General features: G+C 41.5%; 1 protein-coding gene across 1 annotated transcript in view; it reads left to right on the forward strand.

Moving 5' to 3' along the window:
* The first annotated feature begins 23265 nt into the window (after positions 1 to 23265).
* PALMD (palmdelphin) overlaps positions 23266 to 27492 on the forward strand; it is a 44303-nt gene continuing 40076 nt past the window's right edge. The window contains exon 1 of the mRNA XM_006190931.3: positions 23266 to 23691. Within this exon, the coding sequence (XP_006190993.2) occupies positions 23599 to 23691 (93 nt within the window). The 5' untranslated portion in view covers positions 23266 to 23598. The remainder of the gene's footprint in view (positions 23692 to 27492) is intronic.

The following is a 27492-nucleotide window of genomic DNA, read 5'->3' on the forward strand; positions in this document are numbered from 1 at the left end:
TAATGGGCAGTCTTTGGAGAATTCTGGACAAGGCACTGACTCACAGAAATGTAAATTCATAGAGGTAAGACCCTCTTCCAGCTTCGGGCATAAATATGGTCATATCTCCTTTACCTTTCAACTTATTGCTAGAAACGGTATCTGCCCGAGCAGAAAGTCTGGCATCTCTCTCATAAAAAGGGCATCCCATCCTAACCCTGACTTGTCCAAGAATTCTAAGAGCTTTCACAATTCAGTTCAGCATTCGTTTGTTCTTCCAAATACCAACAGAAGGAGAGAATGGCACGGCCCATCAGTCCGCTAGCGCCATAACGTGGTTCACTGTCACAGAGTCCCTGCACTGTCTAAAAGACAACCAGCCACTGCGAAGGTGACACCCATACTGGACCAGATCACAGTCATGGCCATGGTGCTTCCCCAGACTTGCATCTCAGATTTTTACTTCTTTAATTCTCACAGGCTTAGCCATTGTCCCCAGAAAAGAATCTTGTGCCAGGGCAGCTAGATCCCAGAAGGCAGCCACCACATGATGTTCAGAATCAAACTCCCTCCTTTAACTCTTGGTCTGTGTATTAAATGAATGGCCAGATCACTAGCCATTCAGCCCTTCCCTTGAGATATCGCTAATAGGACTTAGCGCACCAGGTTGTTCTGAAAATTGTGTGTCAATATACGTCAAGGATTTACACCAGGAGGAGGGTGTCGCTCAGTGGTAGAGTGCATGGTCAGCATGCATGTGGCCCTGGGTTCAATCCCTGGTACCTCCGCTATAAATGAATGAATGAATGAATAAATGAATGAATGAATGAATGTATGAATAACTCTAATTACCTCCCCCCCCCAAAAAAGACTTTACACCATTGGGTGTAAAGCAAGTTCTCACTAAATGTTATCATCACTATTATGTGACATTCGAGAATGTATCTTAAGGGGTGGAAAATGTCTCCAAGATACAGGCTAAACATTTTATTGTTTTATTATTTTCAAAATGACTTCTAGCTCTTACTAGTGCCTTGGAACTAAAATGTGGTCACTGTCCCTTTCCCATAGCAAAGACTGAGCACTGTCAGGGGGCGAATATTCAGTCTGGGTAGTTATTAAAAGTGAGGCTGGATGAGTCAGGGTTTCCAATCCACACTAAGCTATATGTGTTATAAATAGGCCTTTTCTAATGAAGTGAGCAAGTCAGGACAAGGCAACTTTAGAAAATGAAAAAGAGAAATAATTGTGTAAAGAAAAGAAGTTCTAGTGTTGTAGAGTGAGGGATGGGATCACTTCATAAATGATAAAGCACAATGAATATAATATATGCATCTTCTGTGCTGATACTTCAAGACAGAAATTCCTTTTCTTGTCCTGTCTTCCAAACTTCACTCAAGTTCTGCACGTTAGTGTACATCAGTGACACCCTAAACTCCTAAAAGAGAGCATCACATCATGCCAAGCATCTGCCATCAAGAACGGGACTAGGATGGGGCAGGTTTCCCCAAAGAAACCCCGGAGGGCGAGCACTGCAGGGCACAGTGCTGTGCTGTACACACTGGCTTTTAAGTCAGCACTGAGTCCTACCATCTCAGTCGTAGCAGTGATGACTCAACAAAGGTGCTTCCTGAGGATTAACCACCCAGAGGCGGGGAGGATTTTAGGAACTGGCAGCTCCTCTCCTCCTCAGGAAGTGCCAGGCCCTATAACAGCTATTACTCAAGTGGCTACAGCCAAAGTCATTTCAGCGCTAATTAACTTCAACACCCTGCATTTACCCTTGTGCTGAAACCGTAGTTGAACTAAAAATTGTATTCCAAATTCCTTCCCCTCTGCCTTCCAACTTCGTTCTGCATCACAAAGGCAGCAGTATTTAGTGGCGAGAAAACTTGGTCTAAATCCTCACTTGTCTTTTATTAAGAATTTATTTTCCCTCATTGGGGCTGTTTCATGATACATCATGACTAGCTTCTTTATAATATTTCACCAAGTTTCAGTAATAAAGCTGCCTTGGTAACGAAGTAGGCAATACTATAATCAGGCGTGACCGTGGGTGTCCACCAGTCATACAGAAACAAAGAAGAAAGCTCTGGAAAAGAACATGAAACTTAATGAGTTCGCTCTGCAGGTAGTTCGCCCGCGTTCCCTAATCCCTGGCTGTGAGAGCACGGTCCCGCCTGTGCCCTGGGTGCCAGCACCTGTCATTCCTCCCTCCCCCGCCCCGGCTCCATGGGGCTCACTGTGGGTTCATGTGTCTGAGGCTGGCTGTCCTCCCACCTTCTGCGGACAGCGACTGGCCAGCTACAGAGTAGGGATGACTGACAAGAGATGGAAGGCCCCCTGTTTCCGGAGACGTTTTAAATTCCAGGGGAGTATCTGTGAGCTGGAAAGGAAATGCTCAGGGGCCAGCATCTGAAGCACAGCTGATCACACTCTCCATGTCGTCATTGTGGTGTGTCATCTAAGCGACGGGATTGGAATGGCTAGACTCCCTGGAACCAGAGGGTCAGATCCAGGCAAAATTAGCTCGGCTTTTCATCGGGGTAATGACTGTAATCTTTTGCATTCCCCAGAGTGCCTTATAGTCAAGGATCTTAGGGAACGTTTGCCAACAATTAATCTCAGCAGAGGCCTGTGCGTTTCAGGATGGACAATAACTCTCATTTACTTCTTTCTAGTCCAAGGTGTGCTCTCACGTGGACTGCCTGCCAGGACCACACCTAGCAAACCATAATAGTGCCAGCAAAATTACACCTTTTGATGAACAATTCTATTGAGGACTCTGTGGTCCAATGCTGAGTCCAAAAGCAGAGAAGCACATGCTGAGAGGCTGTAAAGCAATGCCTTTACCAAGAGTGGGAAATGCACCAGCATCTTCCACCAAACTGCCTGCCAGTCCCAGTTAGGTGCTTGAAATCCAAACCCCTAGAAACCTGGCCTGAGACTGACCTATCTTCTATGAAGTGTGCTGTTATCAGGATATTATTTTAGGTCCAAATAATATTCCTGAGAGAGACAGAGATCAACAAAACAAAAAGGGCAATTCCACAAACATGGTAAAAACGGCAATTTCCTCAGGAAAGTTTATAATCAGTAGTTTTCATTTTGCCCAGAAAAGAGAGAAAATAAGTTCAAGATTTAAGGCAGAAAGGGATCTTGGATATTATCTAGACAAATTTCCTTATTTTATTTAAAAAAAGATGTAGACTAAGCATTTTTCCCAACAATCATCCAGTTAAGAACAGGCTTCCACTGAAGGGGAAGGAGCCAGGTAGAGCCAGGACATAGCACTGCCCGAGGAGGGCAGAGCTCTGTGGGCTTCCCCATGACCGGACCGGCCTTAAGGATCAGGATGCTGAAAGGGGAGATCAGAATGCTGCAAGGAAAGATACAAGGAGACCAAAGCTAATGTCACTTCACTTCCAAGATCCCACTAACTTTCCATGAGTCCTGGAAGGTTACAAACAAAAATGAGAATTCCAGGTCTAAAATGCATTCAACCAGTCATAATCCAAATGTCAAATAAAACTGCCACATGCATTTCTGGCGAACCTTGAAGACACTCTGTGAAACGTGGCAATAAGTACATGCCTTTTGCCAAATACAGGCCTTTGCCCTATGTTTCTTCATAATAATGTTAAACAAGACATGAATGGAGAGAATTAATGAAACTGGGAGGCACAGATCTACAAGCTTTCCCCCAAACTTCCTTACAAATTTAGTATAGTAAAATATATGCCTAAAAATCTGCACTATTTGACAAAAGGTGCCATTTCCCAAACTCTTTGAAAATGCTATAGTCTCACACTGCTTCTAAAAATTTCTTTCACAGTTGCCTCTATAGACGTTTACGTTCCACACTATTCTTAGCTCTCAGCTAGGTCTCCAGCAGTTGGAGAATTCTAGGGAGTCCTCAATGCCAAATTCCAGGACGCAGAGCTAATCCTGCTGCTTCAAACTTCTCTTTTTAAAACAAATGCATGATTTCCGGTTTTAGTTGTCAAAAGAATGCTGCTTTTAAATATAATGTAGTCTAAAACAAAGATTTTCCTATAGCAAACCCTTAAAATAACAACCTATGACCAAGATGGCAATGAGGGGACAAATACATGTGTGTGTATATATATCTACATAAATATTTTTTTTAAAATAAGCTTCAAATTTAATACATTACATCAGTACCAAACCTTCAAAGAAAATTGATATTTCACATAGTAGAGCAATTTGATCAATACGTTGAATAGGCTGTACTGAATGCATTTCTCAATTTCTCAGATTAATGCATTGATCAAATATTAACTGAGCACCTACCGTGGGCCAGCACTAAATGCTTGTGACTAAAACAGACAAAAGTCCTAGACTTCATGGAGCTTACATTCTAATGGAAAGAGACAGAAAATAAAAAATAAACATTAAAAAATAGAGATATCATATGGTATATTAGAGGATGGCAAACGCTGCAGAAATGGGAGAGGGCGAGACAATCCGGGCGCAGATGCTATACGGGTTTAGGCAGGGTGGCCTAGGTGCACCTCACTGAGAAGAGGATGCTTGAGGGGCTTCCAGCAAGTGAAAGAGCTGGTCAGGTGGGTTTCCAGGGAGGACAATTCCAGGCAGAGGCCTGTGCAAAGGCCCCAAGGTAGAGCATTATCAGCTTGTATGAGGAGGAGGGCAAGAGTGGTAGGAAACGAGGTCAGAGATGCACAGGGCCCCAGTTCCTGCAGGACTGTGTGGGCCGTTGCTCGTATCTTGGCTTTTACACTGGGGTCACGTGCAGAGGAGTGGCATGATCTGACTCAGGCTTTACAAGGATCAATCCTCGTTGGAACAAATGGTAAAGAGCAAGGAGGGGAGCTGGGAGACCAACTAGGGGGTGAGGGACAACAGCGGGCTCTACGGGTGCTAATGGTAGAGGTGATAAGAACTGGCCACGTGAAGCAGACCGTCCAAAAGGAGGGCGGTGAGGTTTTCTGACTGGTTGGATGTGAGATGAGAGAGAAAGAGATGATCGGGGTGCCTCTAGGAACCTGGTGCTGAGCCAGGAAAAGGGTGGTGTTGCCACCACCTGAGATGGGGACAAAGGGAGACGAAGTATCACAGGGGCGAAGATCGGACGTTGTTGCGCTCTGGATGTATTTTTGTGGTGTCGGTCAGCTCTTTCAGTGGAGATTTCAAGATGGCAGCAGATAGAGGCAACCGCTTCAAAAAAGTTTAGCTGCAAAGGAAAGCAGAGACATGGGATGGTACCTGGCAAGGACAGTGGAGTCAGTGGAAAGCTTTGGTTTTCATTATTTGTTTTAAGATAGAAAATACAATAAACAGTATATTTGCATATTGATACTAATGTTCCAAGAAAACGAAAAATTGAGAAAGCAGGAGAAAGAGGGAGACTTGCTGGAGCGATGCTCTTTAGTAGGTGAAGAAGGATGGGATCCAGCACGCAAATGGAAAGATGAGCTTTCTCTCCAAGGAGAAGCAGTAGAGACTACTGCAGATGGCAGAGCTAGTGGAGGCAGACGCTGAGTATAAGTTGGGGTTGGAGGCTGGAGAATTTTCTTTCAGCTGTGACTGAGGATGATGGAGGAGGTATTTGAGGTTTGAGGAGAGAGGTGAAAAATATGAACTAGAAAAGTGGGAAAGTCAATAGTCTAGGATAACAATTTCTAGGCAGCATTAAGAATCAAGTATAAAGCATCAGAGGCCCACCTGAAGTAGGTGGTCATCAGTTTACAGGGGGACAAACCTGTGCAAATTACACAGTGAGGCAAGGTTTCTATTTTCGCTTGCCATGGTCTGATTTACTGGTGTAGGTGTGTGGGAGACAGACAGATGGATTTATGAGGCTTTTGCGAGGAAGAACACTGAAGCCAAAACAGGCAAGGGAACTGAGGCTCCACGCACAGGAGTGACTATACAGTGTGTGAATGGAATTCAAGCTTGGTCAAGAGTGAACAGAGGCCATCAGGAGGGTGACAGTGAAAAGGTAGTGAGGTCAATGGATTGGAGATCTAAGTGGAATCAAATTATTGAAATCAGGGTTCTGGAAGGAGGGAGCCAGGAGGTAAGAAGTAATGATCATTGAGCGGGAAGAGATTATGAAGATATTGCAATTATGGATAAGGACAAAATTCAGAATAATAATCTTTTTATTGACCCAGAAAAAAAAATTACTATAAAGAATAAAAATAGAATGTGACCAGAAGAAAACAAGAAAGAATTAAACCCAAAACTGTTGAAAGGAAATGACAGCTAACCTGCTTCTTTGGGAATTTTGTGGGTGTGGAGAAAACAGTGACAGGTGGAGCCAGTGTCAGAAAAGGACCCTGGGAAGACCTCACTTCTCAGAAAGAACTACCTGCAACTATTCACCCATTCGAAGTTCACCTGAGTCACAACGCTCTTCTTTAAATGCACTTGGTACCTCCGTCATCTACCCCTCAGTATGAACTGTGATAACTAGACGGTGCTAATGCTCTCCTACCTCTGGACTTGGAGATGAAGAAGCAGAAGTTCTGCGTAGAAGAATAAAGAGATGGGATGAGAAACTTTGAGCGATGTTCACATCAACATTATTTTTAATAGCCAAAAAGTGGAAACAGCCGAAATAGCCACCAACTGATGAAGAGATAAATAAAGTGTGATATACCCAAACAATGGAATAATATTTGGCCATAAAAAGCGATGAAGTCCCAATACATGCTACAACATGGATGAACCTCGAAAACACTATGCTAAATAAAAGAAGTCAGAAGCAAAAGGTCATATATTACACGCTTCCTTTTTATAGGAAATGGCCAGAATAGGCAAGTCTGTAGAGATGGAAAGTATATTAGTGGTTGCCTAGGGCTTTCCGGCACAGGGAGATTGGGGTGATGGCTAAGGGGTATGGGCTTCTTTTTGAAGTAACAAAAACATCCTAAAATTGATTGTGGCAATGGATGCACAACTCAGAATATACTAAAAACCTGATTTAATGGGTAAATTACTTGGTTTGTGAATTATATCTCCATAAAGCTGTTTTTGAAAAACAGAAAGTTTCTGTGTGTTTGGGTGGGTTTTTAGACATCTGGGGGATGGCATTAAAGTAGACTGCAGAGAAGAAGAATTTGGAAAACATTCAAAGAAGCACCATCCTTCTTTGGATTTGACCTCGAGCCCTGTCAGATGCCACGAGGGTCTCTTAAATCAGCTCTGCCAGCATCCTGGGACTTCCCAGCAGAGACACGCACTGACCAGACTAATCTGGGAGGGTTTGCAGAGCACAGTGTTTAGAGATCAGTCTCTAAACTCAAGCAGAAGAGGACTGAACTCCTCTCTGTGCTGCAGGTTGTGTGCATGTGACTTGGGGCAAGCCTCCTCGTTGCTCTTGGTCTCAATTTCCAATGCAAATAATAAAAGCACCTTCCTTCTAGTAGTGTCGTAAGAAGTCAGTGAGATAGGGAAGGCATAGCACTTACTGAAGTAGCTGGCACACGGTGACTGCTTAATCCTAATAATTATAAAACCTAAGGAGTGTGAAGAGAGGTGGCTAGAGATTCCCACAGATGTGAAGGCGTGGGTTCCATTCGCACATGTCCGGGCCAGGCAGACTGGGAAAGAGAGACGTGTGTTCAAGAGAAGTATGTTTTCCGCCTACCAGTACCTCTTCTTCGGCATATAGTCTTGTCTTTCGGTGAACTCTGTCCTTGCTGTCAAGAAGAAAGATAATGTTGCAGGAGCAGCTACATTTCCACTCAAATACTCAGGCCCAGTGCAAAAGAGTCACTTTATCATCACCTTTTGTATAAAACAAACAAACAAACAAACAGACAGGGAGGAGGGTACAGCTCAAGTGGTAGAGCGCACGATTAGCAGGCACGAGGTCCTGGGTTCAGTCCCCAGTATCTCCTCTAAAAATAAATAAGTAGACCTAACTACCACCCCCCTCAAAAAATTAAATACGTTTTTAAAAATAATACAAATGAAAAAATGAACAAACAAACAAAAACAGGCCCAATGTCATCATATGGCTTTCATGAGCCTGTAAGAAAAATTCTCCAAAAATATATCTTACGAGTTTGGCATTAAGAATTAAAGAGGAATTTACTACCAGATGATTAAAACACTTTCTGAACTTGCAAATCTCATGTTCTAGCAGGCAGACAGATTTCTGAATACATTTGAAATTACAATTTATTGAGTGGTGTAATAAAAAGTAGGTATGAGGGGCTGTGGAGGCACATGAGTGAATAATTAGTTCTACCAGTCCAGGAAGTCTTCAGAGAGGAGGTGTCTTTTCAGCAGGCCTAGGAAGGGTGCAAAGAAGTTCTAGAGCTGGGGAGGAGAGGGACTGAGTAACTTCATGGTGGATTTCATATGCAGGCAATAGTAAGTAAAATGGTAAATGTGGAGAGCAGGTAGGAGAGGACAGGTTGCAAAGGGCTTTGACTGTAAGGCTAAGAGGTCTGGACTTCACTATGTCGTTAAGGGAGGCAGGGGAGTGATATGATAAGATCTGTGCTTTAAAGGAGAACTGTGGAATGTAACTTTTAAAGAAGAGAGACATCATTTACAATAGTCACAAAAATATATGGTACCTAGGAATAAATCTAATAAAGATTGTTCCTAGTTGTCCTCCAATATCCACTTTTCTTTCTTCCCTGGTAACAGAATCTGTAGCTGAGCACATGGCCACACAGAACGAACACCACCTTCCAGCCCGCTCCGGATGAATGGAAATTTGACAGAAGACACACTGCAGACCCCAAGGGAAGAACAATATCTGGAACGTGGCACCAGCGCCAGTGACCGTCCACCTCCCTCCCCGGCAAAGGCCAGTCCTTCTGTCTGCACTTGGGATCCCAGACTCATCTCTCCAACCACCTTCTTCTTCAGCTATTCTCTCTTTCTCTTACAAAATTAACTGCTCACCCTCCATAGGATCATTCCCATCGTCTTACAGACACCTTCCAATATCTACATCCCGACAAACAAGAACTTTTCTTCTCTCCACGCCCACTTCCAGCCACTGCCCTACTTCCCTGCTTCCATAAATCACCAAATTTCTTGAGTTTTAAATACATATTTACTCATTTTCCATTCTCTCTTTAGCCTCTTCCAAACCGTCTTCTGAACTTATTATAGCACTAAAAAAAGTCACCAGAGACGTCCCGACAGCCAATTCTGTTCTTATAATTTGATCCAAAAAGCAGCATTTGATGTAGTTGTCTCAAGGCGTCCCTTTTTAACACACATCTTGCACACTTCCCTGCCTTTCCTCTGGCTGTTCCTACTCAGTCTCCTCTGCTTGTTTCTCCTCCGGTTCCCGACATCTCTGTATTGGGTTTCCACGGATCTCAGTCTTGGACATCTTCTTCTTTCTCTGCAGTCTCTACCCACAATGATGTCATCTATTCCCATGGCTTTAAACACCGTCTATAAAAGATGGTGACTTCAAAACTGATTTTCCAGCCCAAACCTCTTCTCTGGGCTCCTGTCTAGTATATCCTAGTGTATCTACCTCTATGTGGATGTCGTAGGTGTTTCAAATTTACCAAGTCTCAAACCACATTCTTGAGGGATGGATATAGCTCAGTGGTAGCATGCAGGTGCTGGGTTCAATCCCCAGTACCTCCACTTAAAAGAAGAAAAAACTTACAAAGCCACACTCTTAATTTATATACAAACAAAAACACACCTGTTTCCCTCTCATTCATGCTCCTGCACTAAGAGTCCCTCAAGACAAAATTCTAGGGTGTCATCTGTGGTGGCCACTGGTACACCATTCAGACCTCACTTTAAGAAAACCTATCTCAAGGGAGCGTAATAGCTCGGTAGGTAGAGTGCAGGCTTAGCATGCACGAGGTCCTGGGTTCAATCCCCGGTGCCTCTATGTGAAAGGAAAAAGAAAAGCTGCCTCAGAGGGCACTTCTTCAGCTCCACCTCCTTGTGCGCTCTGAGGCAGTGCTCCCTCCTGACTGTTTCCAGAATGACTAAATGCACAGGAGACCTGGAGCCAGGCTGTTGCAATGTGGGGCTCCTCTAATGAACAGCCTTGACCCAGGAACTCCCCATCAGCCTATCTGAGGCTTTTTCAGAATCGCACTGAGGTCTGAAGCTCCTCCTACACAGTCCCCCCCCCTTGCCCTCTCCTTTCACAAGTGGCAGACCTGACTCACGGTCTGAAGTCGCTCTCTGCCTTCTCACGCCCCCTCTCTATAAATATCTGTGAATGAATGTGTCATAAATGAACCAAACAGTTAACCACCTCAGTGCCTCATTCAAACACTATCTTTCAGTCAGCATTTTTAAAGGTCTCTAAATTTTTTTCTGTTTTGGACCTATATTTTTATTTAATTCCTTAAGGGAGAAAGATCAGGATTGGGTGACCTCCAGGGCAAGCCTCTAGTGGAAATCAGCTCATAGCTCCTCTCCCTAATGGATGTCTCCTGAAGCATCACAGGAGGGGCCCTGAGGACAGCAATTGACTGGTACCCTCTATCGACTGATACCCTCCACTGAGGTCATCATTGACCAGTATATCAATATCTCAGTATCTCCTGGGAACTACCCTTCTTGAAACATTCACCGCAGAATCCAATTACCCATGTACCTGGTTAAAATGCATTAAGAATGAAGGTCAAACAAGTTGACTTAACAATAAGGACATTTGGGTAGGTTATATTTTCTGAGGAGGCTGGTGGGGCTACCATAGTTTGGGAATTATCTAAATTACTTCTCTTATCACATAACTAAATTCTGAAAGGACTGAGATAATGTCTTTGGTAACTTCTTTGATTGGGAAGGCATCAAAAAAGACACACCTCTCATGCCAACAATGTTGAGATGGGTTTAAACATATAGAATTACTAAAAGCAAAGTGGCTTTTCATTGTGTAAAAAAGAAAATCTATTATCTCTCAAAGAAATTATGCTCATAGCTACAGTCTGGCTATTAAAGTCATGAGGCTGTTTTTTTTTTTTTTTTAACAGGTATCACCTGTTACCTGCAGGCAGTTTTTCCCTAGTTGTGAGATATTTACTGTAATTCTTAAAAGGAAACAAACTCTCCATGTGCTCAACTTGAAAGCTTATTAAATGTTTCTATGACAACAGCAAAAAGGTTTGACTGATTCAGAAAGAGAAAGTAAAACTCAAATAAGTATTTAGCTAAATTTCACAAATCTAGAACCATGAAAAGAAGATTCCAAGCCAAAAAGATCCCTGAGTTTTCAACTTGGGATAATTCAAACATTATCTCCTAAGAGAGGCCTTCCTTGACTACTCAGTCTGAGCAGGCTAAACACCATCACCCCCTCACTGCCGCAGCCAGTCACTCTGCTGAGAGCCCTGCTTTGTCTTCTCTGCAGCACTTAATACTGTCTAACTGTCAGTGGTGTTTCCTTTTCTCACGTCTGTTCTCACCACTGAAAACTAAGGCTCAGGATAGCAGAGCCAGTGTCCATCCTGCACAGCCTCGCGCACAGTACCTAAGTCGTAGTAAATGTACAGCAAATACTGGCTGCGTGCATGAACTCAACCATGCCACAATGATCATCTCTCTAAGGTGTGCAGCATTGAAAAGGTTCACACTGTGAACAGAGTTTTAAATCTCAAAAGACTTTCAGTAATCATCTGATTCCTGGCAACATGTTTGAACCAAGATTTTGTTTGTCATTCCAAGTGATTCATCCTTTCCAGCTAACCACAGAGGCCCCAGCACAACACCGGCTGACACATAGGTGATATGGAGAATGTAGTTCCCACAAAGGGCTACGAATTTCAAGCTAGTTCCTTAGGGGAAGGGTCCTTCTTTTCATACCTGAGATGACCACTTAGTAAAGCACGAAGGCTTAAGCTCACAGTCCATTTAGACTATGGGAAGAGTTTTCACTCCTAAATATACCACTCAGGTTGACCGAAACACTTTGAAGGGTGGTAGAACTAGTAAATATACCTAGACTCATTTGGTTATGTTTTACCTAAGGATAACAAGTCTGTGGTTAAAGGGAGGGAGGAAAAAGGGGAGGGACAAGTGGGCTGTGTTTAGGTAGTGAGGACACAGGTAATAATCAAGAACTCTGAGCACATTTGGATGAGAGCGAGTAAGCAGCACTGATCATGATATGGGATTAATTATGCATGCTGCGTGAGTCACAGTGTTGGTTACAAGCTTCAAATGTGTTGGCACTCGTTGGTTTGGTGGATGGAAAGAACCAAGGACTATTGACAGAGATAGGAATAAAAGCTGCAGTGATGTTGCTGTGGGGAGCAAGGACTCAACTATTGTTCCAATACCTTATCAAAGTGACTTTAGAAAAATCTAGTCTCTTTCCAAAGATGTTTTTGTGTAGAGTGTCGAATTTACACTGCAATATTGGAATAGCTATGTGTGTTGAAATATCTTTCCCAGGCGACACCCATCCTAGAAAGCCAGGGAGACAATCAAGGATATAGTAGTGGCTGTAGTTATCTTTGATGCTGGAACCCCCAGTCCGTGAGGGCACTGCACTGCTAAAAGTCCAAGTCTTTCTCATCCCTGTGGATCCCTGAATTACAGAAACACCATAGTGAGAAAGAAAAAGAGAGTGAGAAAAAAAGAAAGGAAGATAGAAAGAGAAAGGAAGGAAGGAAGAAAGAAAGAGAGAAAAAGAAAGAAGTTTGGGCTACGGTAAATAAAAAACAAAAACAAAAACAAAACTAACTGTGAATCAGCTAACATTTAGTACTTCTCTGTAGGAGTCAAATATTTCTCCCAAATAGAGAAATCAGTGGGTTGTCATGTGATATCTATTCAATCAGCTAGAACATTTTGCTCTTCAGTGTAATGAAATTTGTAAATAAAGCTAAGCTCTGGATTGGCTCCCAAGGGGAAGATCATGCCGTTTGCTTTGGTGGAATGTCAAGACGTAAGGGGAAAAAGTGATCACCGATAAACAAATGCACAAAACTGAATCACTCCATTCTATTTTGTGGACAAACCTGTCTCTATTTTGAGTCCAATGTTAGGAAGTCACTGCTTCTCCTCTTTATAAATAACTTGGCATTTGGGGCTCCTGTTTGTAATGGCCTAGAAGAGCCTCTCTGTACATTTCCCTGACGCGTGCCCATTGCATACCATTTGTTTGCATTCCACTTGTCAGCCTGTGCGTTTGTACTTGGTAGATTCGTGGGAAGAGCGAGAAGACCCAGTGGTCGTACAAAGCTCAACACAAAATTGGAAGTATTTACATTGCACTGTTGGAAGTGAGCTGACTACCCTGAATAGCTCCAGGAAACATAATACTTACTCCATTAGGCAGTCATAAAAGGCACTTCTGGCTTCTTCATATGCACAGATTTGGTAAATTCAAAGAAAGGAAAATGGGTCTGCCCCACACCCTAAAAGGATGTGATTTTTATTTCATTCATATCCATTTCCAAAAGAGATCCATAAATAAAGGAGGTGGGTAAGAATATAGTTTGATTAAAATCAAATGTCAAATGGGCTAACCATAGTAAGTTAATGAAATCTTGGACAAAATTAACCAGAGATAGTCATCTGACTTGACCTTTCTTTCCCAACTGAATTACTATTCTTCCCCTATTCAGGGGCTGCCTTTAGAGGGCTGGCTACTATTGTGGTACCAAAATGGCTCAGGGTTTCATTTTTAAGAAATCCAAGGTCTATGAAAGAGAGTGGACTGCTCTCTGGAGTTTCACTTAGAAGGAAATTTTTATTTAAATTGTTTTTACATTTCTTTTCTGAAAATATTTCTCATGTTACAACATTAAAATTAGATTTATACAGAGGAATATTTTAGTTACTGAGCTTTTTTTAAAAAGTGGGTGATAGAGAACTGATGTGGGTATAAAGTACAGCTCTCTCCATCGCTATCTGGACTGTACTCTAGAACTTCACATTTCACAGGAAGTAAGGACTCTCATTAGCCTCCACCTCTAAGGGAGGACCTACAGATCTGCTTGTAGCAACTCTATTTCTTGGAACGTAGTGTTCTCTTAAATTCTCACCCCACCCACACCACTGGATGACTGCATAATGCAATTCTTTCAGTCTTCGCTCTGGGCACACATTAAACAATCTAACACCTACGGTTAAAATCTCACCAAACAGAAGAGGAGAGGAGAACAGGGAGAGGAGAGGGCTTAACGATGAAATAACAACAATTTTTCGTACCCTACAAAAAATAGAGTAAAACCTCCAAATGAAATTGTTCAGCTTTGTTTTGTTTTGTTTAGGTTCTTTTTTTAAAGGCCTATCAAAGGCAGGCAACAAAGATTGGCCCTGACAAAGCATCCATCTCTCCAAAGAGAGACCCATTAAATATTTTAAAAGTAAGATTTCAGTTGGCATCTTTCAAAATACTTATTTCCAAAAATCTTCAGGCTAGAATGACAAATGTCTGGGATCCAATCTGTCAGTAAGCAAAACCCCAGAGCCTTCACTCTTAATAGTAAAATGGACTGCAGGGCAGACACACTGACAGCTGGCTCATTTCCTGCTTTGCCATGTAAATCCTCTTTAACTTAGCTGGTTCGCACCCTAGCTTTCAGAGCGATGGCTCTACCTCGTAGCCAATCTAATTGGATAAGCTTATAGCATATTTCCATAATAACAAAGAATCAGACCAAGACGTCCAAGATTTCCATAGTCAGTGTAGTGGAAAGACCGCTGGACAGAGAATTTAATGAATCGGCACCCTGCCCAAATCAGCCAGTCCATCTAAGCCTCAGTTTCCCCATGCTGGAAATGGACACATGTCATGCCTTCTTGGTTCACAGAGAAGGATGAGACTCTGGTGTTTTCCCTGAACAAGTCCATCACAGTACTAGGTTATATGTGTAGAAAGACGCCTTCAAGCAAATGTGAAAGCACTGAAAGAAAGAATGATGTGTTTGCCCTATTGAACAGACCCTCCTAAGAACTTGACTTGTATAATAACAAATTAAGAAATAATAATCATAGTTGCCATTTATTAAGCAACTATTATGTCCATGACCACCTTTACCTAAATATTCATCTACCCTTGATCAAAAAAAATTTTAAGAACTATTATTACTATCAGTTTACACCAAAGACCAGACTCTGTGAGCTAGTAAGTGATTTTACCAAGTTTACCCATCTAGTAAGTAGGAAAAGTCAGGAAACAAGCCCATCTCTCTGACTCCAAAACCACTTACATTTATTAACTTTTAATGGTGGAGATTCAAGATTTTGATGTATGCGAATTAGTTAAGGATCACTAATAAATATATATGTAGACAAACGTATTTATAATATAGTTTTTGAATACCACATACTTTACGTAATAAACCAGGGACTTATAAGCCTATGTGGACAGTTTGGTGAGTATCTGCTAAGGAATCTGTATCTGGGGAAAATAATCAGTTTGTCTATGATGAGCTAGAAAGTCCGGAACTGTGACTGTACAGTTTCCCCTTTGCCTTCCCACCCCCTCACCTGACTCATTCCCTTGTTTAATTAACTCCTAATTGCCCAGACCTGAAAGACTCAAGCCCTCAGCTCAGCCGTCATTTCTGCTAGGATGACTTAGCTGAACTCTGGCCTTCCCTCTGCCCTGAGTCTGACTTTGGTGACCTAGCACTTTTCACACAGTGTTTGCTTGTCTTCTGGTGTTGACCTCCTGTCTTCTCTACTACAAAGGGTTCGTTGTCTGATTCATCTCTGTCTCCAGCACACAGCACGATGTCGGTTGCAGACTCAGTAGATGTTTAACCAACGTGTGATGTATGGACAGGTGAATGAACAAATGACCAGACTCATAGTACTCAGGCTTCCATGTGGTAGTGACACCCCTTTACAAATCCATATCCAGTTCCATAACGGCATCCTTGTGATGGCCAAACTCTTCTATGAAACTCCTTAGGGAACACAGGTGTTTGAGACTGAAGTATTAGAACCAGGAATCCCCATGTCTAAATTCAAGAGTCTGGCAGAATTATGGAATCAGAGACTTCTTTATGGGAAGAACAGCTCCTCAATGACCAGTTTCAACTTCTCTGTTTGCATTTATGATCCCAGTACGGATATAAGAATATTTATTTTGCTTTACCCACAAAAACTGAGATTCAAATTTAAGGACAAAGTAAAAAGGGAATGAAAAAAAATTTAATAAGTAGAAGAAGCTCCATTCACTATTTCTTTGTGCAAATCTAGGGCAATAACGGCCAATGACTCAAATGCTAAAACTCGCAAAATCAGTTACTCTTTAGACTAAAAATCACAAATTTGAGGAGAAAAATACAAAATCACTTTTCAAAACAAAAAGCAAATGAAGTGCAAACATTTCAAGTTCAGAGAACAGCTGAGTGCACACAGAGGCAAACCGGACAATTTAGACGTCCAGTGTAGCACATGGAGTATCACACGGACACCATACCGTGGACACGTATTGTGACTTCAGAACGTTCTCGGTCCAAATATTTTAAATGTTGCATTGAATTGACTGACAAAGTGAAAGCATCAAGTGAAGGTATCACAGTGGAACAGCGTTTTTTTAAACACCCAAACCCGAAAACAATGCTGAAGGAAGAGCAGCTTCCTTACACTGCGGACAAAGGAAGGAAAGGGAATAAGGCAAATGGTCCTCACCAACCGCTCTGACTCAGAACAAGTACATTCAAAGTTCAGCTCAGATGGTCCATCCATCCCCTCTACGGTGCACACTATATGCGGGTGCGAAAGCCGCTAGGTTTGGACGTGTGAGTGGTGAATTGCTGGAGGAGCAGTCGTTGTGCTGAAACACCTGGAGTCCTTGGGTGTGGTGGAACAATAATTACAGACTTTAGCCTCTTGCTTTTCTCTGGCTTAAAGTAATGCTAAATCTTTTCATGATGCTGATTATTTTCATGTCCATTTGTCAACTGAGGCAGAGGAAACTAAAATACAAGATCCCAAATATGTTAAGTATTAACTTCTCATTTTATGTGCACATGAGAAGAGAAATTATGGAACACTTGCATTTTGTTTGACATGTGTTTGGCAGATTGTTTTGTTATCTATGTTTCTTTCGTTAATAGGTTCCTTTGTATCTGTGGCTATTTTTGATAGGCCATTAGACAACCGAGACTGAGTTCAAAAAACAGCTGCTTCCTTTTTCTGTCTCCAAAAAGCCCAACAATTGGTTTAGTTAAATGTTCTTTTCTATTAAATTAGCAGTTGTTTGAATTCTAGGAAACTCAGCCTGAAAGACCAGTAACTTGTTCAAAGAGAAAGCAACATGCTTACTTAAACACATACACTCTTCCACTATCTGCTGGTAGATTTTTTTTTTTTTTTTTGGTACTGGTATATCTCTGGAATACTTCACTAACAGAAAAATTATAATCTAATCTTTAAACAAATTCCTAAGCAAAAATGGGTATAGACTGTGTGCAGTCTTAAAAAAAATCAATTCCACCAATTACCAAACTGATCGCATTTGCTTGTCATGCATAATGTGTTATTCTAGGCATGTAATAATATATGTAGTTAAGCCGGTGCTATGGTATCTCATTACAATTGAGGAAAAATGAAGTAGTGGACTGGGGGAGAGCTTTCGGAGTAGACAATCCCAGATTTAAATCCTGGGCTCACTGCTGACTGGGTATGTAACCTCTTGATAGGTTATTGAATCTTTTTGAGTGTTGATTTCCAAATACAGACAAAACCCTTCACCATGTGGAAGTTTCGCTCTAGTGAAAGAAGACAATAAACCAACTAACCAACCAACAAAAAAGTACCTTATATATTATTGTAGAAGATGATAAGGGCTATGGCAAAAAATAGGGCAAATGAGGTGGACTGGCAGAATCAGAGAGAGATAATTTGTGATTTTCTATAGTGTGGTCAACATAGGCTTCATTGAGAAGGTGATGTGTTAGCCAAGACCTAAAAAAAGCTGAGGAAATGAGCCATACGGCTATCTGTGGCAGTAGAGGAGTCTAAGCTGGAGGTATAAATAAACGCAGAGTCTTGGCATTAGAATGAGATTAAATGACATCTGTAGGGGGTGCGTAGAGAAGAACAGAGAAGAAACGAGCACTCACAACTGAGCCCTGGTGCTTAGGTTGGGGAGAAGAGAAAGAACCAGCAAAGAAGGCTATGAGGGAGAGACTAGTGAGATGGGAGTAAAGTCAAAAGAGTGTGGTATCCTAGAGGCCAAGTGAAGAAAGAAGGAAAGAGGAGTCAACTCTGCCCAACGCCATGAACAGTTCAAGTAAGATGAGCACCTGCACCACAGACTGTCTTGAAGCCTATTGCATTTTCCCCATTCGCCTCCTAACCGTAAAGTTCAAATTACCTAACAAAGAAATAGGTATAGTGTCGACCCAACTACAAAGAGGACTCTAGAATGAAAATAAAGCAGTATCAGGAATTTCTTAGAGGAAAGGATGCGAAAAAACTCACATGGCCCTGGGACACGGGAGAGGAAGAGTCAAGGACAAGAAGAATAGAGAGGGACTGGTTATCACAGAAGAAATATGAAGGTCAGTCTGTTCTTAGTAATTCTTTCAGAGATATGTAAGTTTCAAAGAACAGTTTGTCCATCACAAGGATGCAAGTATGGAATTGGATATGGACTTGTAAAGGGGTGTCACTACGCCACAGAAGCACAGGTACTCTGAGTTCTGACCATTTGTTCATTCATCTGGCCACACATCACACATTGGTTAAACATCTACTGACTATGAGAATTAAATTCTCCGTAGGTGGACACCATTTCTGGCTTCCAGATGTCTGAGAAGTCATAAAGAAAGAAGGGAAGAAAGAGAGAGAAAAAACAAGAGAGAGAGAAGAGTCAGAGTGAGCACCCACTTTTTAAATGGGATCTGGTCTCAGGAAGGCTCTAGAAAAGCCTTTTCACATGTGCATCCGAGAAGTATTTACTTCCTACTTTGGTTTCCTTCAGTTTTCTTCCTGCTGTTGTTTTATTTGGATTTTATTTCTCTTTGGTTTTCAATCCAAAATCTCTAATCTAAGATTCTACTCTGTATGCAGTTTGGAGCCTATCAAATTCTCATCCTTCTCGCTAATTTAACCCTCTTACTGAAATTTCTTTCCGATTTCTCCCTTATAAATCATTCCTCTCGCCATCACCCTTGGGTTTTAAAATATTTATATCAGCACCTCGAGTACTACTCCACTTACTTTGTTCTACTTATTCATTTACTTCTTGGCCTCTCGGTTCAGACTTTCTGAAGGTTAGGAAGTATCTGGAGACATTTGCTTTTACAGAACATTGGAAAATTTTTAGGCTCTTTCCACAGACACTCAAATTTCATATTTCCTACCTTTCTAAAAGATCTTCCTACCTAATCTTTCCATCTTCATGTATGTTCTGAGGATAGATGACAGTTTTATTCTCCTGAAATATGAATCGATCTTTCCTCTTCCACTTTCTAGCCCACTTCCCCTGAACATCAAATTCTATGTACGGAGATGTATTTCTATCGATGTTTCTATCAGATTTCTCCTCTCTGCCCCAGGTAAGACAATTTCCTTTCTGGTCTTTTAACACATTATGTTTCCCTCCCTCTGACACTTAGAATGACTTCTCTGCTTTAAAGTTCTGCTTTCTCCCTGCGGTAGGAGAGACTGGTGCCACACACCACTATTACTCACCACACTACACTACCCTGGTCCCAAAGAGTACAATAGTCAGCACCATGTTTTATCAGCATACAGTGACAGTCGGTTTACTATTCTTTTGTCCTTGAATTATTTCAAGCATATGTCTTACCTCTCCAACCAGAAAGCAAATTCATTTCAAGAAAAGACACTGTTTCAGAAGCTCTTATCACTCTTAACTCCTAATATAAGGTCAGGTAATTGTACCTTTTAGCTCTTGCCATCCTCATTTACATTGGGTGACAAACAACAAAATATTTAGTAAAATTCGTTTAACAAGAGAATTGAGAGCAGCTAGGGCTCTATTGTGTATCTATTTTACAAAGACTGACTTTGGTCATAAATACAGATTTAATGTTGAATAAACACAAGTTCACTAGATTATGCTGTTTTATGGTCTAGAAGTCTGGGTACTTTGTGGTCCTGCTTACCACCAGAGATAAAATAAATTTTGTAAATCCCCATGAGATGTCTTGCCTGAACTCCAAACTCATAAATCCAATTGTCTACTCAACATCTCCATGTGATAACTAAGTTCCCTCAAACAAACAAATTTAAAAAATACAACTATTCCATAACTTCTGTATCTCAATTGATAGCAACTTCCATTTGCTCAGTCTAAGAGTCTTAGAGTCATCATGCATCCTCTCTTTCTCTCAAACCTTATATCCAATCTCAGGAAGTACTTTGGGTTCTACTTTAAAACATATCCACAGTTCAACCAATTCCCACTACGCTCATTGCTACCACCTCGGCTCAAGCTACCGTCATTTCTCAACTGGATTACTATTGTAGCATCCTGCCTAGTCTCCCTGCTTCCATCTGTGCAAAACATGCTAGGTCATGTCACTTCTCTGCTCAGAACGTCTCAATGACTTCTTACCCGACACAGAGTAAAATTCCAAGTCCTTACAATGGCCTTACAAGACATTTGCTGGTACCGGGGCCTGTTACATTTCCAACCACACCTCCTGCTACAGTTCCCTCCAGTCCCCGCTGTCTAACCATACTAGCCTTGTTCCTAAAACACGCCAACTACAGACCACCAGAGGGCCTTGGCACAGGCCTTTCCTGGTATGCTCTTCCCACGGATGCCCTCACGGCTAACTCCCACCCCACCTTCAAGGCCTTGTTCAAATGCACCCTTCTCGTTGAAGCTACCTTAATAACCCAGTTCTAAACTGCAGCTTGCCACTCATTGCAATCTTTTTTCTCCTCTCTTGCCCTATTTTCTTCCACGACATTTATCACTGTGGCGGTCATGAGAATGCACCTCTCAGACATCCAACGGCAGGAACATGACTGACCAAGGGTCCCAGCTGTCGTACTCTGAAATCCATCCCCGTGTTTGCATCAAGACTGTGCATCTCAGGGGTTACTCCGGCAGGAATGCTAAATAAAGTAGGCTGGTTCCTGGGAGACACAGGGCTTCTCTAGTGGCTGACTTTGGCTCCAGCACTTTCGGATGGCCTTGCCAATCTCCCTCACACTGCACTGCAGATTGAGCTGTTCCCACTAAACTTTCTCTGCCTCTTGCCTGCACTCCGGTCAGATTTGCACGATGGTCTGGCCACTCTTCCAGACCTTCCCAGCTCCAGCCTTTTCTGCCTACCTCCCCATTTTCTTTCATACTATCATTCCCCTAATAAAAGCAATCACATTTAATCTGCCTTGGCATTTGTTTCTCAAAGGGATTCAGACTAGCATGATCATCTTCTCACCTCCTATATCTTGCTGGTTTATTACAGTTATCTTTCACTGCCCACTAGAGTGTAGGTTCCAGCAGAGCAGGAGTTTTGTTACCCAGCTGTCTCAAACATCTAGCACAGCACCTGACACATCATAGATGCTCAGCAAATCTGTGCAGAATAAATGGACAACAAATGTTTAAAATATTAGCAATGATTAGTATTATCAATCAAGTAAATGAATAAACACTTGATGGTCCCAATCACTTGTCACATCTCTGCTCTCTCCTAAGTTCCCTGATTCTCTTATTTAATCTAGTCTTCCCTTTACACTAGAAAACACTTGGGTTTTCCCATAACAGAAATGAGATTTGAGAGGTAAATTGTTTTCAGGAAAAGATCCAGGCTAATAATTGGATGACTGCCATCTGTTCTGGGCAGCAAATATGCAATTCTGAGATACTTATCACTGCTGCTCTCTTGTCTTTAATTTCAGCCAGGATCTGCAGATAAACAAAATCAAAAATTTTAAAGGTCTGATGTTTTTTAAGCTCGAATATCCATCCAACAGCACTCAGACTTGGCCCACACCTGGTCAGTTCTCCTATTCTCTAGTTTCTCTAAATGTCTTTTGAGGATGTATGAGAAAGGACAAACTACTCTCAAGTATGACTTCAGACTCTTGAAAGTAGTAGATTTCACCTTAGGATTCTATGGTGGGGTGGCTTTACATGACAATACGGGGGTATCTTTTCTCACTGGGGCCACTGGGGTTATCCAGAGGAGATCCCCACAGGGTTCCAACTAAGGTGTTTGCACCCAGCTCTAAGTGTTCTGGGAGCTGGGTGGAGGAGGAGGCTGGGGGCCCAGCTCTTTCCCACAAAGACATTAACCTTCAGCCTGTGTTTCACCTTGCCCTGTTTTCTTGGGCAGACCTGATGGATAGCTGTTAGAAAGTCAGACAGTCCAGGTTCCAATCCTGGCTTTGCTATTTATTAGCTGTGTGGCAAATTACCTCTCTGAGCCTCAGTTTCCTCATTTTTAAGACGAGGCTAATAGCATCTACCTGCCAGCATCCTGTAAGGTAAATCAGATGTAAAGCATTTGCCTAGAGAGAGTACTCAATAAATATTAGCTGTTATTATTGCTGATATCCACCATGCAAAGGAAATGAGACCACCAGTTCAATGTCTGAGTTGCCCTTTTAACCACGTCAACTGAAGATTGGGGTGAAAGTGCTTGGTAGCATCCACACACATAACAATGAGGTAGATGGTAATTAGGATTTATTATGTCAAATTTTAATTAAAGAAATGATAGGGGAAAGAAAATAAAGTCAATTATAAAGCTTCCCAGCCTCTGCTTTCGACCTAAGAGTTTTTTTTAAAGGGCCAGGGACTGCTCACACAGTGTCAGACCGCATGAGTTACAGAATGTCTCATCACACTTACAGGGGTTCACTCCACTCTCTTGCATATCTGGTGAGATCAAAATGGGCACCTTCCTGAGTGTCATTGCTGAACAAGGTCCAAGAAAGAACTGCATTGCATAGAAATCCAAGACAAGAAATAACAGAGGGTGGTACTTGATATTTAAACCACACTGAACACGGCTGGTGGACCAAGTTCCCAACAGAGTCACGTTAGCACCTTTGACTTCTCCACGACCTAAAGATTCCAGAGTTTGAAACAAACTGCTGAAGTGGGGCGGGGAGGAAGAGGCAAGGACAGCCTGGTGTAAATCTACCACTACATTACATTCTAAAGTAACTATAGAGTTTTTTTATTATTATCTAAAACCAATCCAAAGAGGAAAGGCAAGCAAGTGACTTGGCCCAGTCAAGGTAAGTCTCTGTCTTTGCAGACGCTGGAGCAGAGTGCAGGTAAGCACCTTTGCACAAACACACATAGCCCCGCACATGCAGAGAGGGTTGTGTGTGGCTGGAGCAGAGGCTGATTAAACACTGTGCGTGGGCTCCCTGTGCTACTCCTGGAAGAGAATGAGGTGGGTAAGGAACAGTTAATAAGCAAATGTGCCTTGCTAACTGTGCACATTACAACAAAGGGCTGGCAGCTCCTGAAGGAAAAGGGCTTGTGCCGCTGCCGTTCAAACTTGTCAGTCAGCCCGTGCCAGCAGCCTCAGCGTCTGCCTCCCCAGCACACCCTCATTACATGTGTCTGTCTGGCCTGATCTGTACATCTGCTCGGAGACGCTCCTGCCGAGTCGGGGATTTCTGCTTTTCTCCACCGGTGCGAGAGTGGGTTTCTCCCTGCTTCTCCTCGGTCACCTCCACTGCTCTCCCCAAGGAGCCTCCTGCTTTATGGTAGCTTTGGACTCCCCTACTGGCTGCCTGTCCTTGACTTCTGGAATGGAAGAAGCTGAGCTGGTGAAGGAGAGACTTCAGGCCATCACAGTAAGTCTGCATACACTTATAACTCAGGGAGGTGGTTGCTTACAGGAACGGCAGACACGTTGCTAGCTGCCCCGTGCTGAGCCCCATAAGCGAAAAAACAGAACTGTCACCTTTCATGGACGCGTCTCTGCCGCTCTCTTAACCCTGGCCACCCTCTGTAACTCTGGGGCTTCCGAACCTGAGTACAGGGCAAATGTTCTTGATATTCACAGAAACTGTGCCTTTGTTTTGAATAGCAGTTAGAAGCTTTTAAGGCAGTTTGGTTAACCTTCTGTGTACCTTAAAAATGCAATTTTTCCTTACATTTTTATTTGACAAACATTAGATCAAAAAACAGATTCCCCAACTTGGAAACTTTTTTAACCAATTCATATACCCAAAAGTTAAAACCTTTTAAAAGGGGGAGAGAAAAAGAAAGAAAACAAACAACTTGAAACTTTTCATTTGTATTTGTGGTAGTGTGTTCCAGAAAGCCTAACAGAGTTAAAATGAATGTTGTTATGCTTAAGCTAAGCATTAAACAAGAGAAAAGTAGGTAAAAGCACATATCAGGTTAATTCTAAGATATCAGTTTCCAGCAGAGTCACAAACTGAATAAGATCCTGATAAAGGAATGCAATGCATGCAATGCAATGGATTTGGAAAATATTTCGTTAATACCGGGAAGGAGAATCGTGCATTTTTTTATGTTTGTTCTGGGAAAGAGTCAAATTATGAAATGAATTACTTTCTTTAAATGATCCAGATTTTTTTTTAATTTTACAAAAATCCTCTATTTGGCAGTAACCTGGAAATCTCTGGCACAATCATCTATCATTAGTTAAAGCTTATCATATTATTTTTTTAAGAACAGAAATATTTTGGAAATCAGCATCCCAATTTTTCAGCATTTTCTGCCACTGAAATTAGCTGTTCCAGGAGTACTTTTAAAAAAACTGATGCAAATTCTTTGCTCTTCAAATTCCCATAGCATAAGTAGTAATTTAGAATTTTTATTCAATGGATACAATGTCTCAGTGCCACCAGAAAGGATTCAACAAGTTGAAATAGTTTCTCAGCCAGGGTTTAGGAACCAAAAGTCCACAGACAGAGTTGGCACTTTTCCGTAAAACTGTGCTTTCAAAATGTCCAGCTTCTAATTAGTACATTTTCCTTTCCTCAGAAAACCTTGGTTTGGATTGTTTTGTTTTGTTTTGCTTTGTTCTTTTTTGTTGTTAAACTCAGCCACCGTGTCAGCTGGCCTGCTCTGAGGGATAGGAACTGGGCCCTGCTCTGTTGTTTTTGGCGAAGGCCTTTTACATTACAGCTGTCGTCTAAAGGTTACTTTATTAGACTGTGACTTGTGTGGGCACAAGCTTTGCTTTTCCTGACGCTTCTATCTCCGAAGGAACTAAATTAAATCATGTGTCCAATAAAATAACACCAGTGGCCCCTTGTTCCGCGTTTTCCTTGATGAATCACAGCACACCCTTGTCTCAGCCCTTGCTACCCCCGGTGCACCTTGTAACTTGCACTGAAGCAGCACGTGTTCTGAAGGTTTAACTGCCCACAGGTATTCAGGAAAACTAGGGATTTTCTCCGAGAGTTCCACGCCCACAGCGCTAGAACAAGAGTCACGATGCCTTATGAGCAGCCAAGAGAGTAAACAGGTTCCTGAATATACTGGGCATGTGCTGTTTTTGATGATTAAAAAAAAAAAAAAAAAGAACAAGAAGAACTACTTTTTGGATTATTTCATTAGCCTAAACATATCCCATTAGAAAGAATTAAGCAAATCTCCAAAGTAAGATCACAAAGTAATTCTATTTTGGAAGTAAGATACTTGTATAAAGATTGTAGAGAAAAAAATGGGGTAAGTTTATGGGAATCAATCTCTACTAGCCTACACCTCACCAGACTAAGTCCAGCCACACTTGTCACCACCTAAAAGGGGAAAATGGAGCAGTGGTGTGTCCGTGGAAACAACATATGCTCTCATCTCCCTCCCGGACACCCTGGGAAATGCCCGCCTCCTCCACCCTTGTCTTACGCAGGAAGCCAACTCAGCTATTCCCCTTCCCACCGAGAAAATGACAACACCGTGTGCAGACCGTTGGCGGGGATTACTTCATGTTGGGATGTGCTCAAAATCTTCAGAATCTCTGACCTAGACTGAAACCCTTAGACAATATTCTCATTTTAACTGTTTCCTCCAATTTCCGTACACTGAAATGATTTTTATACACTTCAAGAACGAGACCATAAGATAATTCCCTAATGTAATCAAACATAGCAACTCAGACTTCACTCTGTTAGGAAAATAAAATAAAATAAAACTTATTTACATTCTAAGATCTATTTGATTTTTATACTCAAATTTGTTCCTCCAATTCCTGGCTGTGAAATGAAATAATCTTCACTGTTGTATTTATTCCATGTGGTTTCAAGTGTCCAAAAAGGCATGATTTCCACTGCAAGGAATTTAAAGAACAAAGGTATATGCCTATAACTTGACAGGATCAAGTGCCAGTCTTCTTGTTCCTCTTTTAAAAACTCAGATTAAATGCAGGAAGTGGGATGTGACACTAGGCTCTCAAACTGAAAACGAAATTACCTTGATGGTGCCATTCATTACCAGTAAATTGAATTGCGGTTTAGCCAGAAGTCTTCTCAAAGACTTAAAGAGAATAAAAACAGAATTATGAAAGTACACAGAAATGATTGTTTAAAAGAAGGTACCTCAGTCTGGGTACACCAAATTCAGATTCTATTCTGTGTTCTTATTCTCATGTTTCTCCTTCATTACTGTATCCATGTGCAGGCAGACCTCTGATATAGTTGCAGGTTCAGTTGCAAACTACTGCAGTAAAGCAAACGTCACAATAAAATGAGTCACAGGAATTTTTTTTTGGTTTCCCAGAGCAGATAAAAGCAATGTTTACACTATATTCAATAACACAATAGCATTATGTCTAAAAAAACAATGCTCGTACCATAATTAAAAAATACTTCATTGCTAAAAAAAATGCTAACCATCACGAGTCTTCAGTGAGTCGTAATCTTTTTGCCATAGTAACATCAAGGTCACTGATCACAGAAAGAGAAAGACAAATACTGGATGTTTCTACTTATGTGTGAGATCTAAAAAAAGTAAGACTAACAATCATAACAAAACAGAAACAGACTCACAAATGCAGAGAATTAGTGGTTACCAGAGTAGGGAGAAGGTTCAGGGGAGGGACAAAATAGGTGAAGGGGATTAAGAGGTACAAACGACTAGGTATAAAATTTTAAAGTTACAAGGATGAAATGTACAGCACAGGGAATACAGTCAATATTTTTAATAACTTGTATAGAGAATGATCTATAAAAATATTGAATTGTCATGTTGTACACTTGAAACTAACATAAGATTATAAGTAAACTATACTTCAATTTTTTAAAAAAATGACTGCTCATGATAAAAAAAAAATCACTGATCACAGATCACCATAACAAATATAATAATAATTTAAAAGTTTGAAATACTGTGAGAATTATCAAAGTGAGCAAACATTGGGAAAATGGCACCAATAGATTTGCTCCCCACAGTGTTGCCACAAACGTTCAATTTGTGAAAAAAAATCAGTATCTATGGAGTGAAATTAAGCTGAAGCACAATAAAACAAGGTACACCTGTACCAACGCTTCCCTTATGAAATTAACAGTCAAAGTATCTCTTAGCCAGAGTTCAGTTTTCAATTATAAGTGGAGAATAGGATACCTCAAACTAATTAAATATTACATTGATTATAAAGTCTTTTGAGGATTTTTTCAAGTTAG

The sequence above is a fragment of the Camelus ferus genome, chromosome 9 (assembly GCF_009834535.1).
Source record: "Camelus ferus isolate YT-003-E chromosome 9, BCGSAC_Cfer_1.0, whole genome shotgun sequence".
In the NCBI taxonomy this organism is placed as follows: Eukaryota; Metazoa; Chordata; class Mammalia; order Artiodactyla; family Camelidae; genus Camelus; species Camelus ferus.